General features: G+C 42.3%; 1 protein-coding gene across 11 annotated transcripts in view; it reads left to right on the top strand.

The window, feature by feature from the left end:
• DOCK9 (dedicator of cytokinesis 9) overlaps positions 1-20,915 on the top strand; it is a 350,201-nt gene that overhangs the window by 110,253 nt on the left and 219,033 nt on the right. Inside the window, exon 1 of one of the 11 annotated variants that reach the window (XM_069757998.1) lies at positions 11,015-11,178. The exons of 9 other annotated variants lie outside the window; for them this stretch is intronic. In XM_069757998.1, coding sequence (XP_069614099.1) covers positions 11,050-11,178 — 129 coding nt within the window. In that variant the 5' untranslated portion in view covers positions 11,015-11,049. Of the gene's footprint in view, positions 1-11,014; positions 11,179-20,915 lie in introns of those variants that run through there. One more of the 11 variants, XM_069757991.1, reaches the window with a different exon arrangement.

Consider the following 20,915-nt stretch of genomic DNA (forward strand, 5'->3'; position numbering starts at 1 on the left):
TGGGGAGAAAATTGTCATTATTGCAAAATAGCAACATGGACTCCCTACATGACATATTATTGTGCTGAAAATTGTCATTTTGCACAATATACTTTATTATTTATTTGAAGGGTTCAGGAGATGCACCCAAGATAACTTCCCTTGTGATATGGGTTGGAAATATGAATTGTTAGAAAGGTCTCTTTCCATGTATCTAGTTTGAGACCATTCGTAACATGTCATGTTATGTCATGAACACCATTCACTCATGACACACATGCCTAGGATGCGACCGTAATGGGGGCTCCGCTTCTCACTCACTTGTCCACTCACCAACCCAGTAGGCCAACAATGACCTAAGCAACCCTCACAGACGTCTCCACCTCCATGACACACTTTGTTGCTCCTACTCGCCATTTTACCAGGCCAACGGAACACCTGCATTGGACACCGCACTAGTGCACATGCACACCCATTTTTTCCAATCTCCTGATCACTTCACTACTTGCATTCTGGTTACAAGGTAACACAGCCAAGCTATTTTCTCTCCTCAAGATTGTTAGAGCAACAATGGACAAACTTACTTAATTTTTTTAAATTTAATATATAAAAGGAGTACAGTGCTTAAAAAGGGTTACAAAAGATGTAATAGCAAAAAAAACATTCATACAGGCAATAACAGAATAAAATAATATGATAAGATACAAATATGTCTTACGATTTGGATCGATGAGTGCTTCTGGCTGAGGAGAACGCTGAAAGATATATGGACAATTCTGCAATACGTGTTGCTTCTTCTCTTGGATTCTGATATGGATATTCCTTATATGACATGCTATAAAGAGTCTCACCAGACCCCTCACTCCTCTCCCCGCTGAGGTGCAAGGGGAACAGCTGATTAGATTAATTAAATTCTAATCCGGTTTGAGCCCTCAAAACTGCTGTGGTTTATATTTCCCCCCAGGAACCTCCTAGAGGTCGTCATCTTACTGACCATCCTTCAAGCAGTCTATGCATACCACACATCAATTTGTCATAATTCTGGGAGATATGGCACGCCTATGAGTTACCAGCTACCAAAACGTTCACAATTTTACCCACTGACATGAATAGGTTCCCCAATCACCGATTTATCCATGGATTCTATAAAAGAAGAATAATAATTTTAAAAAAAATGTTTATTCTTTGTCTTATCCACACAAGGTTATCCAACATTGACAGCTACCTGTTAATTTCTTTGTATACACACTCCATGTTTGCTCTTCATCAGATAACCTGCTTCAATTACCTGCTCACATTGGGGTTTGACACACATTGGGGCAGACAATGATCCAATGCCCCCATCCTTGGATCTGTATAACTCATATCTCCACTTATGGCATAGTATTGCTTTTTTTCATGTTAGTTAGAAATAAACATTTTAATCTCAGAATTTAAGGTGGCCATGCAGACCTGCACCTTACCTGTGTATTATATTAACCTTATGGTATCACCTGAAGAAACTCCTAATGTAGGGAGGGAAATGCGTCAAGATTAGGTATTCCACACGATTTTATGCTAATATATTGAAGGACTAATATCTAGAACCCAGCCATGTTGACGTACATCAGTCACTGTATATTGTGCTTGGTTTTTATTGCTTTGTTCTTATTTGTTACACTGGTGGTGTATATTTTGATCTGGTATCTGTTGTGACCAAAATGTTTATGGTGGGCTATATCAAATGAAGCCTCCGATGAACGACAGTAAAAATTTTCATAGATGATGGTGTGCCAACCTTCATGTTTAGGTAGTGGTTAATACGAGGGCACCACAGGGCTACTTGTTTGGGAGCTGTGATGTGTACAAGTCCTGCTGAATTGGATTTTATCAAGCATTTTTTTTTTTTTTTTTTTTAACAATAAAGAATTAAGAATTTTTAACATATTACATTTATAATGCAAGTCAAGATATTAACACAAAGCATTTGATTAAGGAAGGTACAGTAAAAGAAGACAGGCATATAAGGGAAGGGAGAGGGGCCTGAGTGGGGATATCTGTTATGTTTACAATTGCTAGGTTCCACCTGTAGAATCGGGGACGGCCGAGTTATTTAGACGGAATGGAGGTGTGGTGAAATAGGTAGGGTTAGGGAATTCTGTCCTGGGAAGTTAAACTTTTCCAAACTTGTGGACTTTGTCTGTGAGGAAGGCTGGCATTAATCATGTACCATGAAAGGCATATTTCGACTTCCGAAAGGTCAAGTCTTGTTTTTGTTCCAGACCGAAGCTATGGTTTGCTTAACCACTAGAAATATAAAAGAGATCAGAGTCTGGAAATACTTTAGGATACTAGGGATTCGCTTATTCAGTAGAGCTTCCTAATGGTTCTTTTTGAGGTTGGTATTTTTGCCCATGAGAATTAGAAAGTATGCTCTTATCCAGAGTCTACGGACTGTGGGGCATAACCACCATATGTGGTACATGTCTCCAATAATTGAGGGAGTAGCCATGGACTGCGGGGGTCACTAGTCCTGGTACTATCTGGTCAGCACCTTGTAGTTTGTTTCCAATATTAAAGTGTTTTGAAACCCACTGGTAGAGGACCAGATTTGGGACCATTCTGGGTCTAGGTTAGTCCAATGTCCAATTCCCAATGGGAAGTTTATATTAAACGTCTGCTATGCGTAGGATGGTTTATATGGGAATAGAGCAGTGAGATGTTGCCAGAAGCGTGAGGGTTCTGACGGCAGCTCTGCTCAAATCGAGTAAACATATAAGGTGGGGAAGAGTTCCTTAGTATGGTGGAGATGAAATATTTGAGTTGTAGATAACGGAATATTTCTCTAGCTACCAAGCATTTTTGATCCGATGAATTTGTTTTGCAATGTTGAGTGATGGATTATCAGATGGGTCTTAGCCTACGTGATAATTTATAGATACCTATAACGTGTATCTTTGGCTGCTTGGAAGTTGAAGACTATTGAGCAGATACATTGCGTGAAAGGGGCGCTTTTTCAAGAACTATGTAGGTGATTACATATAATATTTACATACATGTAGGAAAAAATATTTTTTTTTGTATATTCTACACTCTGTATATTTACATGAAACACAGTAGAAAATGAATGTGCTATCCCCTCCATGACCAGTACACTAACAGATTCATTGCATTTGAGGGAGTCCGTTTCCCTATAAACCTATGAAGGGCTTTTGATCTTTTAGGCTACATTCCTTCCATGAGCATTTGGTAAGTTTTTGGTATTGCAGATTTTCGGCAGTGTTTTTGCATCTGTTATGTAAATTAGATTATTTGCGTTTTTGAATTGTGTTTTTCAGTGCATTTTTATATGCTTTTTTTTATCACTTCAGATTTTTTTTCTCTTTTAATATGTTTTGTTTTGAATAAAGCTACCGTATATACTCGAGTATAAGCCGAGATTTCCCCTCCCCCCACCCCCCCCAAAAAAAAAACAAATTAACTGTGGTTTATCACATCTTCATGAACCAGAGTTTAAATTCCCTAGAAAACAACCAGCCCTGATTACTGTCACACCTGTTCTCAATCAAGAAATCATTTCAATAGAACCTGACTGAAAGTGAAGTAGACAAAAAGCTCCTCACAAGCTTGACATCATGCCATGATCCAATGAAATTCTGGAACAAATGAGAAACAAAGTACCGTATATACTCGAGTATAAGCCGAGATTTTCAGCCCACTTTATTGGGCTGAAAGTCCCCCTCTCGGCTTATACTCGAGTCATACCCAGGGGTCGGCAGGGGAGGGGGAGCGGGGGCTGTGTAATTATACTTACCTACTCCCGGCGCGGTCCCTGCAGGTCCCCGCTTCTTCCAGCGCTGCAGTTTCTTCCTGTACTGAGCGGTCACATGGTACCACTCATTACAGTAATGAATATGCGGCTCCACTTCCCATATAGGTGGAGCCGCATATTCATTACTGTAATGAGCGGTAACTGTGACCGCTCAATACAGGAAGAAGATGCAGCGCTGGAAGAAGCAGGGACACAGCGCCAGGAGCAGGTAAGTATACGGGGAGGGGGAGCGCAGCGCTGCGCGATATTTACCGCTCCTCGTTCCGGTGCGGCTCCGTCTTCATCGTCCTCTGGCTGTGACGCTCAGGTCAGAGGGTGCGGTGACGTGGTCAGTGCGCGCCCTCTGCTGAACGTCAGCGCTGAAGACGGAGCCGCACGAGGAGCAGGTAAATATTGAAAGTGCCGGGGGTCCTGAGCGAAGAGAGGTGAATATGTGATTTTTTTTTTATCGCAGCAAAGGCATAAGGGGCAAGTGACTATATGGAGCATCTTATGGGGCCATAACGCTTGTGCAGCATTATAATGGGACAAGTGACTGTACGGAGCATCTTATGGGGCCATAACGCTTGTGCAGCATTATAATGGGGCAAGTGACTGTACAGAGCATCTTATGGGGCCATAACGCTTGTGCAGCACTATAATGGGGCAAGTGACTGTACGGATCATCTTATGGGACCATAACGCTTGTGCAGCATTATAATGGGGCAAGTGACTGTACGGAGCATCTTATGGGGCCATAACGCTTGTGCAGCACTATATGGGGCAAGTGACTGTACGGAGCATCTTATGGGGCCATAACGCTTGTGCAGCATTATAATGGGACAAGTGACTGTACGGAGCATCTTATGGGGCCATAACGCTTGTGCAGCATTATAATGAGACAAGTGACAGTACGGAGCATCTTATGGGGCCATAACGCTTGTGCAGCATTATAATGGGGCAAGTGATTGTGCGGAGCATCTTATGGGGCCATAACGCTTGTGCAGCACTATATGGGGCAAGTGACTGTATGGATGATCTTATGGGGCCATAACGCTTGTGCAGCATTATAATGGGGCAAGTGACTGTATGGATGATCTTATGGGGCCATAACGTTTGTGCAACACTATAATGGGGCAAGTGTCTGTATGGAGCATCTTATGGGGCCATAACGTTTGTGCAGCATTATATGGGGCAAGTGACTGTATGGAGCATCTTATGGGGCCATAACGTTTGTGCAGCACTATATAGGGCAAATATCTCTATGGAGCATCTTATGGGGCCCTTATTACCCTTTATGCAGGATTATATGGGGCATATTTTAATATGGAGCATCTAATGGGGCCCATCAAACTTTATGGAGCATTATATGGGGCTCCTGATTCAATATGGATATTCAAAAACACTTAACCCACTGATGTCTTAATTAATTTTACTTTTATTGGTATCTATTTTTATTTTTGAAATTTACCAGTAGCTGCTGCATTTTCCACTCTAGGCTTATACTCTAGTCATTAAGTTTTCCCAGTTTTTTGTGGCAAAATTAGGGGGGTCGGCTTATACTCGAGCATATACAGAACTTTGATTTAGATACTTCCTAGTATTTGGCTTGGCTAAAATGTTATTGATCTAGACTTATATAGATTGCATGCGTTTGTAATGTGAAAATAGCACATAAAAATCAACATTCCCGCAAGAGAAATTGTCATGTTGCGGATTTGAAACACGCACAGCAGGTCTGTTTACACAGCTAAAAAGAAAAAAAGCATTTTGAGTGAGATTTCTATTAACCCAGTCCACTTTTCTGGAATTGTAAGATGTGTTTCTGACACAAGAATACAAAATCGTCAAAAACTCATTGTTAGAAGTTATCCTTCTCTCTTACTTTAGTTTGGACTTAGGTAATCTGTTTCAAGGCACACGAAATAAAAATCTTCTTTTAATGGAGTCCTTTATTTCTTTGAGCATTGGTGGTTAGTAATATTCTCCTGGATTATCATTTGTATTTTCTGTGATTATATTAATTTAGTCACAAAGAGAAAAAATTGCCGAGCTGTGCAGAAAGTTACTGGTAAGATTTTAGTATTACAGTACATTGTATTTCTGATGCGTTTACTCCTGAGTTTAATTTATGGGCCAGGGAGGAGAATATTCTGGAAAATGGAGCAGCAAACACATGGCTCAGCACATATTTCAGAAGGGTTCGGTGCTCGTGTGCGTTATGTCGATACTTGGTGTATATGTTAAGTGCATTGTAAAATCTACGTAGACTTGGGGGGAGGACGAGTGTGCGATGTGTTATCATTCTCCAGCTTAAAGGTTTTCTCAGCTGTTTATTATCCTAGAAGGAAAAGATTGGTCGTTCTGGATGCACCATCCAAAGACAATATTTTATCAGCTGTTATTGTGCGCTCCTGCAATCTTGTCTGTCATCCTATATGTACTGAACCACTTCTGTCTGTCACAGTTTTAGAGATTGTTTCGTGTGGGGCAAAAAAAATAAACTAAAAATCTGTTGTAATTTATGTGTTTTGGCAAGTGAAAATTATTGCTATGGAACCACTATACAGATGATGGAAATGTGATACCTGCACTATCAGCCACATCCTAACCACACTGAGAATTCAGACCTTCGTGCAGGTTTCTAATTGATTGTTGCTCAAAGAGGTTATACTGTTAATGGCCAAACAGTAATGCTGCTAAGGCCAGGATCACACATACGCGAGATACGGCCGAGTCTCGCAGGTGAAAACCCTGGCGCCGGCACTCCAGAGCGGAGCGTGCAGCTCCATGTATTGCTGTGCGACTGCACGCTTTGGAGTGCCAGAGCTGGGTTTTCACCTGCGAGACTCGGCCGTATCTCGCGTATGTGTGATCCCGGCCTAATAGTCACAATACAACACTGCCGCTAACCATCAACCTGCTGTTGGGTGCAGGAATCTGAGATTTCATGTACGCCAGCATGGCTTAGGCCACATCACTACTGCAAGGTGTGAACACAGTCCAGATGAACTCATTTTATTTTTCTTAGGTGTTGTATGTTATTAGAGCAAATGGGGCATGTGTTCTGTTGGATATTCTTCCCTAGAAAGAAAACTAAATATACAAATTTTGTGTGCAAAACAAGGTGATAGCATGGCCATGTGCAGAAGATATTGTGATGATGACAAAAGTGCTGTAACAAATAGTTCCCATTGCAGAGTTGGTGGAGTCAGAACTAGTGATGAGCTCAAGTACTCGTCACTCAAGTTTGCCTAGGGTGCTCGGGTATGCACCAAGTATGGCAGGTGCTTGAGGGACATGTTCAGGTGCTCGCGGTTGAATGTTTTGCAGCTGTTAAACAGCCACAAAACATGCAGAAATTGCCTGACATACACAGGGAATCCTCCTATGCAGACCGTGGGGACTCGAAGATGTCACTCCAGCACCTGGTGCTTACCTGCGCACTTGCGCTCATCACTAGTCAGGACGAATCTGGCAACATATGTCACTGCCACTTCGCTAGTGTGATCAGATCCTGACAACCTGTTAGCAAAGTCCCAAATAAACATTATTTTAAAGTATATTTTTTTTACTGTTGAGCACTTACGTAAATGAGAAGTTTGGGGAGTAGGTGTTAGGTGGGTGCATAAGGTCTTGGTGAACACTTTACAGATTAAAACCTGCAATGTTAAGAAATCAATTCTGTCAACTGGGTTTCACCTAGGGAATGATTCAGTAATCTTATGTCATGAGCTCATCCCTGCGTCTGCTGTATATATAGATCATCACGAGAAATAATGAAACATTCCTGCTCAACTGAACGTGAAAAGTGAACTGTTGACACCAGCGTCATGCACCATGAGCCGCCGAAGAATCGCACTAATTAAATAAATAACCCGACATAATGGGGACAGGGATTCCTTTTCTCCAGCTGTCACAGTGCTGGCGGTGTCGAGATTTCTGAATTATGGTACTATTATTTCGAGCTGTAAACAAATGTGTGTGTTTGTGCTGGAATAGAGACAAGAAAGGGATTCATCTTATGACTGATGGTGTATGGTTTATGGATTCATACTATTGAGGCTTATCTAGAATATTTGTGTCATATCCCATGATCCACATTTTGATACCTTCATCTTCTTCTGAAGGTTCTATACCTGTAACGCCAGGATTTTCTGCTATGCCAAAGCTGTAAATTCAATCTGCTTGGTTCATGTCACTATGGAACTGGAAACAAGACTGTTTCTTGCATGGTCTGCATATGGCCACCTATTAAAGTCAGTCATCTTGGGGTCCTTCATCTGCATTTGTTATCCAGTGAAAACAAGTTATGACTTGCACTGATCGGCAGAATGGGTAAGGCCATGTTCACACAGTGCGTTTTTTACCGCGGAACCGCGGCGGTTTTGCATGCAGGGTACAGTACACTGTACCCTATGGAAAACAGGACACACTGTGCACATGGTCCGGAAATTGTAAAAAAAAAGACGCGCTGAATAGCTCCCGGAAAAAAGAAGGAGCATGTCAATTCTTTTTCCGGAGCAGCAGCGGTTCTGCACCCATAGACCTCCATTGTGAGGTCCAAACCGCAGTAAAACCCGCAGATCAAAAATATATCTGCGGGTTTTACTGCGGTTTGATGTGCAGAACCGCTGCAGCAGGAAGTGCGGGGAGCGGGCGGAAGTGCGTGGGCGGAGTGTGGCTGCCCCCCCCCCGTGTTCCGATCCCGCCCCCCGTGCTCCGATGCCCCCCCCCCAGTGCTCCGATGCCCCCCCCCAGTGCTCTGATGCCCCCCCCCGTGCCCTAATCTCCCCCCCTTATACTCACCCGGCGTCCCGGTGTCCGTCCGGCCGTCTTCTCCCTGGGCGCCGCCATCTTGCAAAATGGCGGGCGCATGCGCAGTGCGCCCGCCGAATCTGCCGGCCGGCAGATTCGTTCCAAAGTGCATTTTGATCACTGAGATATAACCTATCTCAGTGATCAAAATAAAAAAATAGTAAATGACACCCCCCCCCCTTTGTCACCCCCATAGGTAGGGACAATAAAAAAAATAAAGAATTTTTTTTTTTTTTTTTCTTCACTAAGGTTAGAATAGGGGTAGGGTTAGGGGTAGGGTTAGGGGTAGGGTTAGGGTTAGGGGTAGGGTTAGGGGTAGGGTTAGGGGTAGGGGTAGGGGTAGGGTATTTTCAGCCATTTTAACCCTAAAAAAATTCCTAGAAAACACACAGACTCTGGCTAGAAAACTGCATCAAAAAACGCATCAAAAAACGCATCAAAAACGGACCAAAAAAGGACCAAAAAAAGGACCTGCGTTTTCTGCCAAGAGCTGCAGTTTTTTAAAAAACAGTCAGGAAAAAAAAAGGATGGAAATCCTGAACGTGTGAACATACCCTTACTCCTCTCCCTGTCAGAATGGAGCGGCAGTGCTCACGATCATCCCTTGTGGATGCAGACTGAATGGAGAGGTGGTCGGAGTCTGACCTCAACCATTTTGTAACGGGGATGAAAGTTCCCCATATGGGATGAAATAAATTCCCAATCTGATCGATGCGGGTCCTAGTGGTTCGACACCCACCGATCAGCTAGTTAGGCCCTATGTGCAGGAACCCCTGTAAGCTTCATGTGTACAAGTATTTATAGCTGTGTTTTGTACAGAGCCTTATACACGCCCTTAGAGGGGCATAGGGCCTTCACCATATTTATATACAGGGTTGATTTCATATAGAGGTAAATGGGGTAATTTGTGTCCTGTGATGCTCTTATTAGTGCCTTACGTACTGAGCTTTTCTGCGGTCTATGTATTCCTAGATGTATGATGTATGTACGATGTATTTGATGTTTATTTTTCTTATTTATATTGCGTCATTAATTCCACAGCACTTTACAGACATTATTATCGCTGTCCCCATTGGGGCTCACAATATAAATTGCTTATCAGTACGTCTTTGGAGTCTGAGTAAACTGGAGAACCTGGAAGAAATTCAATCAAACACGGGGAGAACATAGAAACTCTTTGCAGATGTTGATTTCAACCCAGGACTCCAGTATTAAAAGGCTGCAGTGCTAACCACTGAGCCACCATGTTGCCCTATATTTACCTTACAGCCATAGGATAGGGGTTTACATAATTTTATTCCTTCTGACTTTAACTTTTTTTATCTTACGTTAGATAGGAACTTAATTTTCAACTATATCCTATCCCCAAAAGTGTTTTCTATGGCTGCGAGGGTAGGAGCTTGGTCCAGGGTATATGTGGTTTTTGTTTCAATCGATTGGTTGGTCTTGCATGCAGATCATTGTGATGAAGGCCAAATGTTGGCGAGGTTATCCAACCATGACAAAACTCTTTTGTAGGCAGCTCTCCTGACACCAGGGCCTGGCACTCTGCTGTATGTGTTACCGCCTTATGGCCTAGTAGAGCATATGGACAGAAGGCTTTTCTAATGGTAATTCACACGGCGACACAGCTCAGCTCTGATGGGATCATAGTGATCAGTGTACATTTTTGGGGAAGATTTAATTGTTTACGCCAAGTGTCCAGAAAACAATGCCAGGTCAGACTTCCAAGGAAAGGTTCCCCAACAGTAGGGTGCGATAATGAAGCCACTTTGTGTAATCTAGATTGTTTTGCTCATGTGAGACTTATTCGTGTAGAATTACAATTGTCTAATTCTAAGGTGGATATTCCGTTTGCGGTTAATAGAACCCGTAGCGTTGCAGTATTATTCCCGCACAGGTGCTCGCTATGGCATTTTTTACATAGAGTCATTGGCTGGGAGCTAAGCCAGTTTAATTGAAGAAGTTGGTGTAATGTTCCTCCCTTGTGATTAGTAACAGATTACATGGGTGTGCACATTTCACAGAGCGAGGTAGCGTTCTCTTATACATAGCTTTTACTGTCATCTCTCATAAAAAAGAACAAAACCCGTCTGATTGTCTGAGAGCTCCAGCCTAGGTCATAAAACAAAGCCATGCTGCTGTGAGGAGCACATCTGCCCCGGGCTGAGCCAGCGGGCACCATGCACAGCCTGGTGTCCTGAAAGCAGAGCCTCCTTTCCCAGCCCGGACACGATGCCAGCCCCCTTCCGAGGCTGGCTCACAACTGCACTGGATTTCTCTCTAGAAAAGAACTCTCCAATTTTTGTTCTTTTTTTTTTTTTTTTTTCTTCCTGCTTTGAGACTTTCCAAAGCTGGGAGAGGCACTTCCCACTCCCTCCGCTTTTCTGACATGTTCTCTCTTATTGAAGCACTGTGACATTTTTTGGGAGACCTGTTACTGGAACCGTGGCTCACTGAAGATGCAAAACAGGACAGGCACGACCAAGAGTGTCAAGAAAGAATTGGTGATCGAGTCTCCTCAGCAGTATAAGGATGCTGCTGCTACAATGGAGCCTGAACTGGAGGCAGAGAGCCACACACCAGAGCTGGTAAGGGTCTTCTCTCATGTAGGACCACTGACGGTATATGGCATGTGGAGGGTAGTGCTGTAGGGAAGCCTTTCAGCCCTATCCGCAGTGGACTTGCCCGATGCTTCTGTACTATTGTATGCTTTCCTCTGTGCAGTTTTGGTCATTGATCACTAATGTACTTGTGACTACATTGTTTTATTAGCCACTGTTTTTTTTTTTTTTTCTTGGTTAAATATTTTTGGATTATTTGAGTTTATAGGGCCACGATATTCCTTTAAGGCTAAGATCATGCAAGCGTATATAAAAAAAAAAAAAAAAGTGATGTTTATCCAAATAAAACGTCCGTTTTTCATCTGTATGTAATCCATATGGTATCCGTTTTTAGAGGTCTGAGGTCATTGAAGTTTATAAAGCCAAATCCAGTTTCCTATGTCATAGAATTGTAATGTAGCCATACAAATCGGGTGCTGTACAGCTGATCTGTATGGGATCTGATTTGATGTTTTTTTTTGTGCAACCATAGACTAGAGAAGGCGAGTTTCATCCGAAATACAGAGAAGTCTATTACATGCTGCAATTTCCTTTTTTTTTTTTTTTCGGTCCGTAAAAAAAACCTGTCACCTGAACAGCTCTAATAAATAACATGTCACTGAGCGCTGTCACATTTTTCACAGGCAGCACTTGAGCCAAAAATATGCTCATGTGTATGTGGTCTAATAGAAATGGCAAGTTATTGATGCACGTGTATAATCCACAATTGCTCACCGCTTGCTCTAGGTGACTGCGATAGAGCATCATCGCAGAATTCGACACACGGGGTCCCTGACCTTATTGGTGGGGTAACTGAAGCCTAATCTTACAACTCCACGTGTACTGTAGACCATCACACAGTCTGACCCAGTGGTCAAAGGGCACGTTGTACTATTTAGATGGTAATATTTAGTTATTGAACACCTGTACAGTAAATATTTATGTTTAGTATTTTGTTTTCACCTACTTGTTACTGTAGTAGATACTTTGTATCTATTCTCCTTCCGTCCATGCTTGTATTCCTGGCATGTTTTTATAGCACCACATTTGGCATGTTGTAAAATGACAACACTTGTTTAGGATGGGGGTTGGGGGATTTAAGCAGAAGCTAGAATGTCTAGTAATGTGAGATGGGGTCTGCAATATGGAGTTTGCCTATTAACGGTGACAGGAATATTTTTGGGATGGTGTCAGATTCATAGGTACTGTCACGGTATATCTTTTACATATAGTCCTTCCAAATTGTAACCTTTTATTACATCATTCTTCATAGATGCTTTTTATGCATCTAGATAGAAATGGGAGCTGTCTACAAGAAACTGCATGTTCTAGTGCCTCATTAAAAGACTAGGAATTCAAAGCTTTGCTGGCATGGACGCTGGTATTGCCTCTTCTTGTGTCAGCATTCTCCTTAGCCGGATGACTTGTTTCTTTGATGTCTGTGTAGGTGGCTTGGCATACAGATGACTATATCTGAGGGCTGAGCTGCTTCTTCAGTCTGTCTTATAACTTGCTGTGAGATCAGTAGGATTTTTGAGGAAATTCCCCAAAGATGTGCAGCATGTCCCTGTGGTATACAGTTATCCTAAGAATTGTCATGTCCTATGGGGGCAGGGGAGTACATAGTGGGATATATTGCATTTGTGATCCATGTAAAGTATGCCATGAGTAGGTATTACCTTCAGCTGTGACTCAGTCCTCTTTTTATGTACAGCTGTCCCAGGAATTCATTATCTGTTCTAGCCATGTTTTATGGGAAGCTCCCAAATGCTTTGAGCAGTTTTCTCCCATTGATAATCTAGGATACACCTTTTTTTATTTTGTGGCGTCTGCTTTTAAGCCTTGCTGCATTACGTTAGTACTATAATCTGTCTCCGCAGTTTCATTGTTGGCTGAAGAACAATATCCACCACCTTACCAGAGGTTTAGGCTTTTTTGTTCGTTCTCCATGCTTTACACTGCATCTTGGACTCTCCTGAAAGTTTGTGTATAGAGTTGATTTCTATTCTCAGGAGGAATGAGTAATTATAAGCCTGAAAAGAGAAACTTAAAGTCACAGGGTATACCTGTACTAAACACCCAGTGGGGAAGAAAAAAATGTAATTATGGTCGCATAGGATGGATTATTGCATAAGGAGGAGCTCTTTTGCTTTCTCTATGCAGGGAGAAAAATTAGAAGGAAAAAATATTAAACAAAGAAAAAAAAAATTAGGCTTGGAAAGATTTCCCCTGGTATTCAGGAACCATGTGGAAAGATGTGATATGTACAATGAATGCATCCCCACGCCCTTGATTTCACCTTCCATGCACAATGTCCAAATCTATTCCACATCTGTGTGAACATAGTTTCATGTCACTTGTCCAATATTTTGCAGGAGGAGGGAGCTTCCACGATAGCCAAGAGCATAGCTATCTCTTCTTTCAGCAGCAGAATGACCCAGATCAGCTTCTATTTTATACACACATGGGAATGTGTCAGTTTCTGAAGAATTGCAGCCATAGTTGGGAAATATTCTATTAGGTTGTGTTTTTTTTACTATATATACAGTATATCTATATCTATCTATATATATCTATCTATATATATATATATATATATAGGTATATATTTGTTTAAAGGGACACTGTCACCTGAATTTGGAGGGAACAATCTTCAGCCATGGAGGCGGGGTTTTGGGGTTTTTGATTCACCCTTTCCTTACCCGCTGGCTGCATGCTGGCTGCAATATTGGATTGAAGTTCATTCTCTGTCCTCCGTAGTACATGCCTGCACAAGGTAATCTTGCACAGCGCAGGCATGTACTATGGAGGACAGAGAATGAACTTCAATCCAATATTGCAGCCAGCATGCAGCCAGCGGGTAAGGAAAGGGTGAATCAAAAACCCCAAAACCCCGCCTCCATGGCTGAAGATTGTTCCCTCCAAATTCAGGTGACAGTGTCCCTTTAAAGTTGATTTTACATTTGCCTTTGTTTGATACAGTTTATTAAAAGAAAGATTGATCCGTGCATTTCTAGGTATCATGAGATTAAGATTTAATATACAAATAGATTCCCTATGAGTAAGCTCCAGGCGAAACATGTTAGGGTTGTGCTGTGTTTCGTGGGTTGTGTTTACCTTGTGGCAGCAAAGAAAAAAAGCAAATGACAATTTCAGTGTATAAACCCATACTCATTACTACTTATCTATGTTATTTGGTGCATTTCATGGTTTGTATTTCTTTGTGCTCTGCTTTCTAGATATTCAGGTCAATGGATATTTTGGGCACTCAATGCTCTTTGTTGGGTTTTAAGTCGCACGTTTTGGATTTGGGCTTCACAGCCTCCACTTTTTACTTTGTGTGCCTACGTTAGTCTGTTAGGAGATATGTCTCTCTTGCCATTCCATCAAATACACAAAACAAACAAAAAAATAAAAAACAAATATATAAGCAACACAGTCTAACGGTTAGCACATAATACCACTATATTAGTAAATATACCACTACACTGCTACTGAACAAAACCTACTATACTAACACCATTGCCACCTGCAGTGCCGCAACAAAAGGTGCAAATAATATTGCCACACAGTGACCACATATTACCACCATGGTTAACTTTATTCAGCAGAATGACTCTATATAATGCCGCCATACGAATTATGCCTCCACACAGTAAAAGCACTCTTTGTGCCTCAATGCAGAAAGCAGGACCACTTTGCACTGTCCCACTTTTGCACCCCCGTACAATAATTACATCCCTTAGTGTCCCTATACAATAATTACATCCCTCAGTGTCCCTATACAATAATTACATCTGTCTCCCTATACAATAATGTCCCTCCTTGTGCCCTATGCAATAATTGTATCTCTTTGCACTTCCATATAATAATTATCTTCCTCTTTATGCGTCCATTCAATCATTTTCTTGTTTGTGCCCCAAACAATAATAATGTTCTATTTACCCCATGCAATAATACTAATGCTCACTTACATAATAATACTGCACCCCGGGAGCCATTTTCTAAACTTCTGTACATGCGCAGTGAGCGCCTCTGAAGCCAGGAAGCATACACATAGCCTACTTCAGAGATGTAGTGATGCTGCCAGAATGAGCTGCTCACGTGCACAGATTTACATAAGCAGCAATCACGCCGTCCGTGCAAATTATGTGATCTATAACATGGAAAGAGAGCTGACTAGTCTGAGGAACTAACCCTCCATACACTAGTCAAAGCCATCATATAATATCATTGTCATAGGAAAGTAGAGGTTGTGAATGTTTTTTTTAAAGCATTTATTTAACTGAATTATGTTATACAGGGCTGGTTAAGGAGGGAGTTTAATCACACATAGCTGAATGCTGATGGATTGGAGGCCATGAGGGACCGGACAGGTTCCCTTTTATTATTATTATTATTATTTATTTATATAGCACCATTAATTCCATGGTGCTGTACATGAGAAGGGGTTACATCAAAATACAAATATCGCTTACAGTAAACAAACTAACAATGACAGACTGGTACAGAGGGAAGAGGACCCTGCCCTTGCTGGCATACCCCTTAACCCCCGGAGCTTTTTTCAGTTTTGCGTTTGTTTTTCGCTCCTTTCTTTTCCAGAGCCATAACTTTTTTTATTTTTCCGTCAATATGGCCATGCGAGGGTTTATTTTTTTGCGTGACGAGCTGTACTTTTGAACGACATCATTGGTTTTACCATATCGTGTACTAGAAAACGGGAAAAAAATTCCAAATGAAGTGAAATTGCAAAAAAAAAGTGCAATCCCACACTTGTTTTTTGTTTAGCTTTTTTGCTAGGTTCACTAAATGCTAAAACTGACCTGCCATTATAATTCTCCAGGTCAGTACAAGTTCATAGACACCAAACATGTCTAGGTTCTCTGTTATCTTAAGTGGTGAAAAAAATTCCAAACTTTACTCCGATTGTTCCTTTGTAGCTGAATTCCTGCATTGCTATGAGCGCCGACCACAGGGTGGCACTAATAGCAATCTGGCATCAACAACCATAGAGGTCTCAAGGATACCTCTGGTTGATATGCCGATGCATCGCTGACCCCCGATCACATGACGGGGGTCAGCGATGCGCTCATTTCCGGCTGATGGCCGGAAGCGCTAGTTAAATGCCACTGGCAGCGTTTGACAGCGGCATTTAACTAGTTAATAGCTGTGGGTGAATCGCGATTCCACCCGCCGCTATTGTGGGCACATGTCAGCTGTTCAAAACAGCTGACATGTCCCGGCTTTGATGCGGGCTCACCGCCGGAGCCCACATCAAAGCAGGGGATCTGACCTCGGACGTACTATCCCATCCGAGGTCAGAAAGGGGTTAAAGGAAACCTGTCACCTCATTTTGCCACTATAAGATACGGCCACTGCCTTTCGGGGCTTATCTACAGCATTCTGTAATGCTGTAGATAAGCCCCTGGTCCGACCTGAGAGAGAAGAAAAACAAGTTTTATTATAATCACCCAGGGGCGGTCGGGTCCGATGGGCGTCGCAGGTCCTGGCGCCTCCATCTTCATGCGATGTCGTCATCCTGCTTGCTTCGTGCCGCGCAGGCGTACTGATTTGCCCAGTTGAGGGCAGAGCAAAGTACTGCAGTGCGCAGGCGCCGGGTCTCTGACCTTTCCGTCACTTGTTTGTCTTATCTTTCAGATCGGACCAGGGTTTATCTACAGCATTACAGAATGCTATAGATAAGCTCCGATAGGCAGTGGCCGCATCTTATAGCGGCAAAAAGAGGTGACAAGTTCCCTTTAAGGAACATGCCAGCTGCAACTTTAGAAAAATATTGCATAACCAGAATAGGGGAATAATTCTTGGGTGTCTATTTGTACTATACTTTGTATTGCTGGGATATAAAGCTATGTGTATATGCGGTGACATCATTAAAAGCTGCAAGAATTATGTATTTTTACCCTCTGAGACATAGTTATTTATTGACTGTTGAACTGAGCGAAAATTGGAATCTATTTCAAGAATGTGAAAAAGGAGCTTATATTATTGGTGTGAGTAAGTAATATTTCCTTGTGAATGTGGCTTTATAGATCTGATAGTTTACAATCTGTGTGCCACATGTTTGTCTGATGTTTTGTTTTTTAGGTTTTTTTTAATTTATAAAAATCAAAATTACAGTGTGCAATATTGTGGCTTGGATATGAGCTGGTGAGAGTTTCATCCAAGATGCATATCCCGGCACAGAGAATTCACTTAAAGGGAACCTGTCACCCCCAAAATCGACGATGAGCTAAGCCCACCAGCATCAGGGGCTTATCTACAGCATTCTGTAATGCTGTAAATAAACCCCCGATGTATCCTGAAAGGTAAGAAAAAGAGGTTAGATTATACTCACCTGGGGGGGTGGTCCGGTCCGATGGGCGTCGCGGTCCGGTCCGGGGCCTCCCATCTTCATAGGATGACGTCCTCTTCTTGTATTCGCGCTGTGGCTCCGGCACAGGCATACATTGTCTGCCCTGTTGAGGGCAGAGCAAAGTACTGCAGTGCGCAGGTGCTGGGACTCTGACCTTTCCCGGCGCCTGTGCACTGCAGTACTTTGCTCTGCCCTCAATAGGGCAGATTTCATTGATGAGATATAACAATGTTTATTAAAGCCACTTTATTTTAAAATTTCCTTTCATTTTATTTGACACCTATATGTTTTATGTGTTCTCCATGGTAACAGACAACAATCTAATTTTGTGTAGTCTGGCCTCTGGTGAAACTACCAAATACAAGGTAGGGAGACAAATGGCAGAGACTCTAGGGTTATGAAGAGCTGTAACATCACATCTTTGGAACTGAAAATGAATATAATACCAAAAAGAGTGTGGTACTTTTTCACTAAAAATAGATTTTATTGAAGACAATATAAAATATATATATGACAATAACAAAATAAAAGATGGAGGGACTAAAAATCCATAGGACAACAGATAACTATAGTATGGTAGCACAACTATCTCTGGTATAAGGTATGTAGCTAAACACCACAAGCGAAAAAATGTCATATGCCCATAGGAAAAAGCAGGGCTGAAAATTAACCTGCAATTGTGTCTAATAGTGTCACTTAGCACAGCAGTGCTTAGCGGCTGACATAGTCAAAATAAGTAAACTTTCTCATAGTAATGTAATGGACATAGAAAGAAGGTGTTAAATAGAAAGTAAATAAAGACTTAATCACCTATAGTGTGCTGCGTGCTGTGTCCTCGGCGTCCCTCTGCCTCGACGCGCGTTTCGCAAAATGCTTCTTCGGGACGCCGATGCTCACTGGAGCACTATAGGCCTTGAATCAGATGATAGATGGGTTGTCCAGGAGAAAAACCACCACTAATGGCCTAACACAGGGAAAGGCAACTATTTTGAAAGTCCTTGAAATACCGTCTAAGAAACACATGCAAGGCAAACTGGAGTAGAAGATGGTGATGACTCTAAACCATAAAGTTAGGACACAATTTTCATATAAAACTTGCACATGTAAAGTGACTGCCAAACTTTTGAGCTACAGAAGAGCTGAGTATATTATTGCTACCATAAAAACCTCTGTCTTGGTTGTCCTCACTAACAACTGGGTGCCATTATGGTGATGCTAGCCTCTTTACTGGCTGAGATGGAAATTACTCCCCCCAGACTCCGACCACTGGCACTGAGGCTACAGACAGTCGAGATAGCTGATCAGACGATGTTCCCATAATTCCTGTCGAATTGAATAGGTGTTTGTGAAGGCGAAGCACACCCGCTCTTCTGTGTCCATAGACCCACCACTGGGGCTTGGAGCCTGAGTGTTGTACCACTTTTAGCCTTCTCTCCTGTCTTTTCCATGAAATCATATACGGTAATTTGTGGAAAGACATGGAAGTTTGTGGGATGTCTAAGCTGTACTGTTTTATGCAAACAGGATCTGTGTGTTTCCTTTTGATTGTTCTGTCAGTGCAGTGTTTGTAATGGCAAGAGACATCTTTTCCATGGACATTGTTTGCATTACTTTATTTGCCAATATGTTAAAAAATGGTTTGGGGTCACTAAATTCTGTAATTGAGGATTTTTTTCTGTATCCTCTTTGTCCTTGTCCAGTTAGTTTTCTGCTTGTTTCTTTTGCCGATCTATACAGTTCATCTTTTGATGTAACAGTTCATTGAGAAACCTTCACGTAGGGTTAATGCCGCAAGAATTATTTAGTTCTTGTGCCATTTCATGTGAAAGCATAATTGTTAACCTGTTTAAAAAATACTGAATTAACACAGGTAGTGAAGTGTACATTTCTGTGCTTTAGGGTGTTCTAGGATCAGTATGTTGGTGATAAAACAGTAGAGGTGACCAAACATACCAGCGCAGTGAGGGTCAACACCTGGGGGACTGATAGATCTCAATTAGTACTTTGTTTCTCATTTGTTCCAGAATTTCTTTGGATCATGGCATGATGTCAAGCTTGTGAGGAGCTTTTTGTCTACTCCACTTTGTCAGGTTCTATTGAAATGATTTCTTGATTGAGAACAGGTGTGACAGTAATCAGGGCTGGTTGTTTTCTAGGGAATTTAAACTCTGGTTCCTGAAGATGTGATAAACCACAGCAGTTAATTTATGTTTTAAGGGGGGGGGGGCGGCTAGGCAATCAGTTTTTCACACAGGGCCCTGTAGGTTTGGATTTCTTTTCCCTCAATAATAAAAACCTTAATTTAAAAACTGCATTTTGTGTTTACTTGTGTTATCTTTATCTAATATTTAAATTTGTTTGGTTATCAGAAAGATTTGTGTGACAAACATACAAAAGAATAGGAAATCAGGAAGGGGGCAAACACTTTATCACACAACTGTAGCATTTAAAGGGAACCTGTCACCCCCAAAATCGAAGATGAGCTAAGCCCACCGACATCAGGGGCTTATCTACAGAATTCTGTAATGCTATAGATAAGCCCCCGATGTATCCTGAAAGATGAGAAAAAGAGGTTATAATATACTCACCCAGAGTCGGTCCCGCTGTGGTCCGGTACGATGGGCGTCGCAGTCTGGTCCAGGGCCTCCCATCTTCAAAGGATGACATCCTCTTCTTGTCTTCACGCTGGGGCTCCGGCGTACTTTGTCTGCCCTGTTGAGGGCAGAGCAAAGTATTGCAGTGCGCAGGCGCCGGGCCTCTCTGACCTTTCCCGGCGCCTGCGCACTGCAGTACTTTGCTCTGCCATCAACAGGGCAGACAAAGTACGCCTGCGCCGATGCCGTGGCAAGAAAACAAGAAGAGGACGTAATCCTATGAAGATGGGAGGCCCCGGACCAGACCGCAGTGGGACCGCCCCTGGGTGAGTATAATCTAACCTCTTTTTCCCATCTTTCAGGATACATCAGGGGCTTATCTACAGCATTACATTATAGAAGCTGTACCTCATTCTATAATGCTGTATATCTTCCCCCAACCTGACCTGTAAGAGAAAAAAAATAACTGCAGGCGGTCTGGTCCAAGGGGGGTTGCGTCATCCACACGAAGCAAGCAGGAGGATGGCGATCATAGGATGGGAGTAGCCGGACCAAGAAGAGTGTCACCCATCGGACCAGAACGCTCCGCAGGTGAGTATAAGAAAGTTATTTTTCTTCTCTTCCAGGTCGGGTTGGGTGCAGATATACAGCATTATAGAATGCTATATATCAGCCCTGAAAGGTGATGGCTGTATCTATCGGCCAAAACTGCTGACAGGTTCCCTTTAAGTAAGGGCTTGTTTCCATTTTTCTGGCTA

The sequence above is a fragment of the Ranitomeya imitator genome, chromosome 3, assembly GCF_032444005.1.
Source record: "Ranitomeya imitator isolate aRanImi1 chromosome 3, aRanImi1.pri, whole genome shotgun sequence".
Lineage (NCBI taxonomy): Eukaryota > Metazoa > Chordata > Amphibia > Anura > Dendrobatidae > Ranitomeya > Ranitomeya imitator.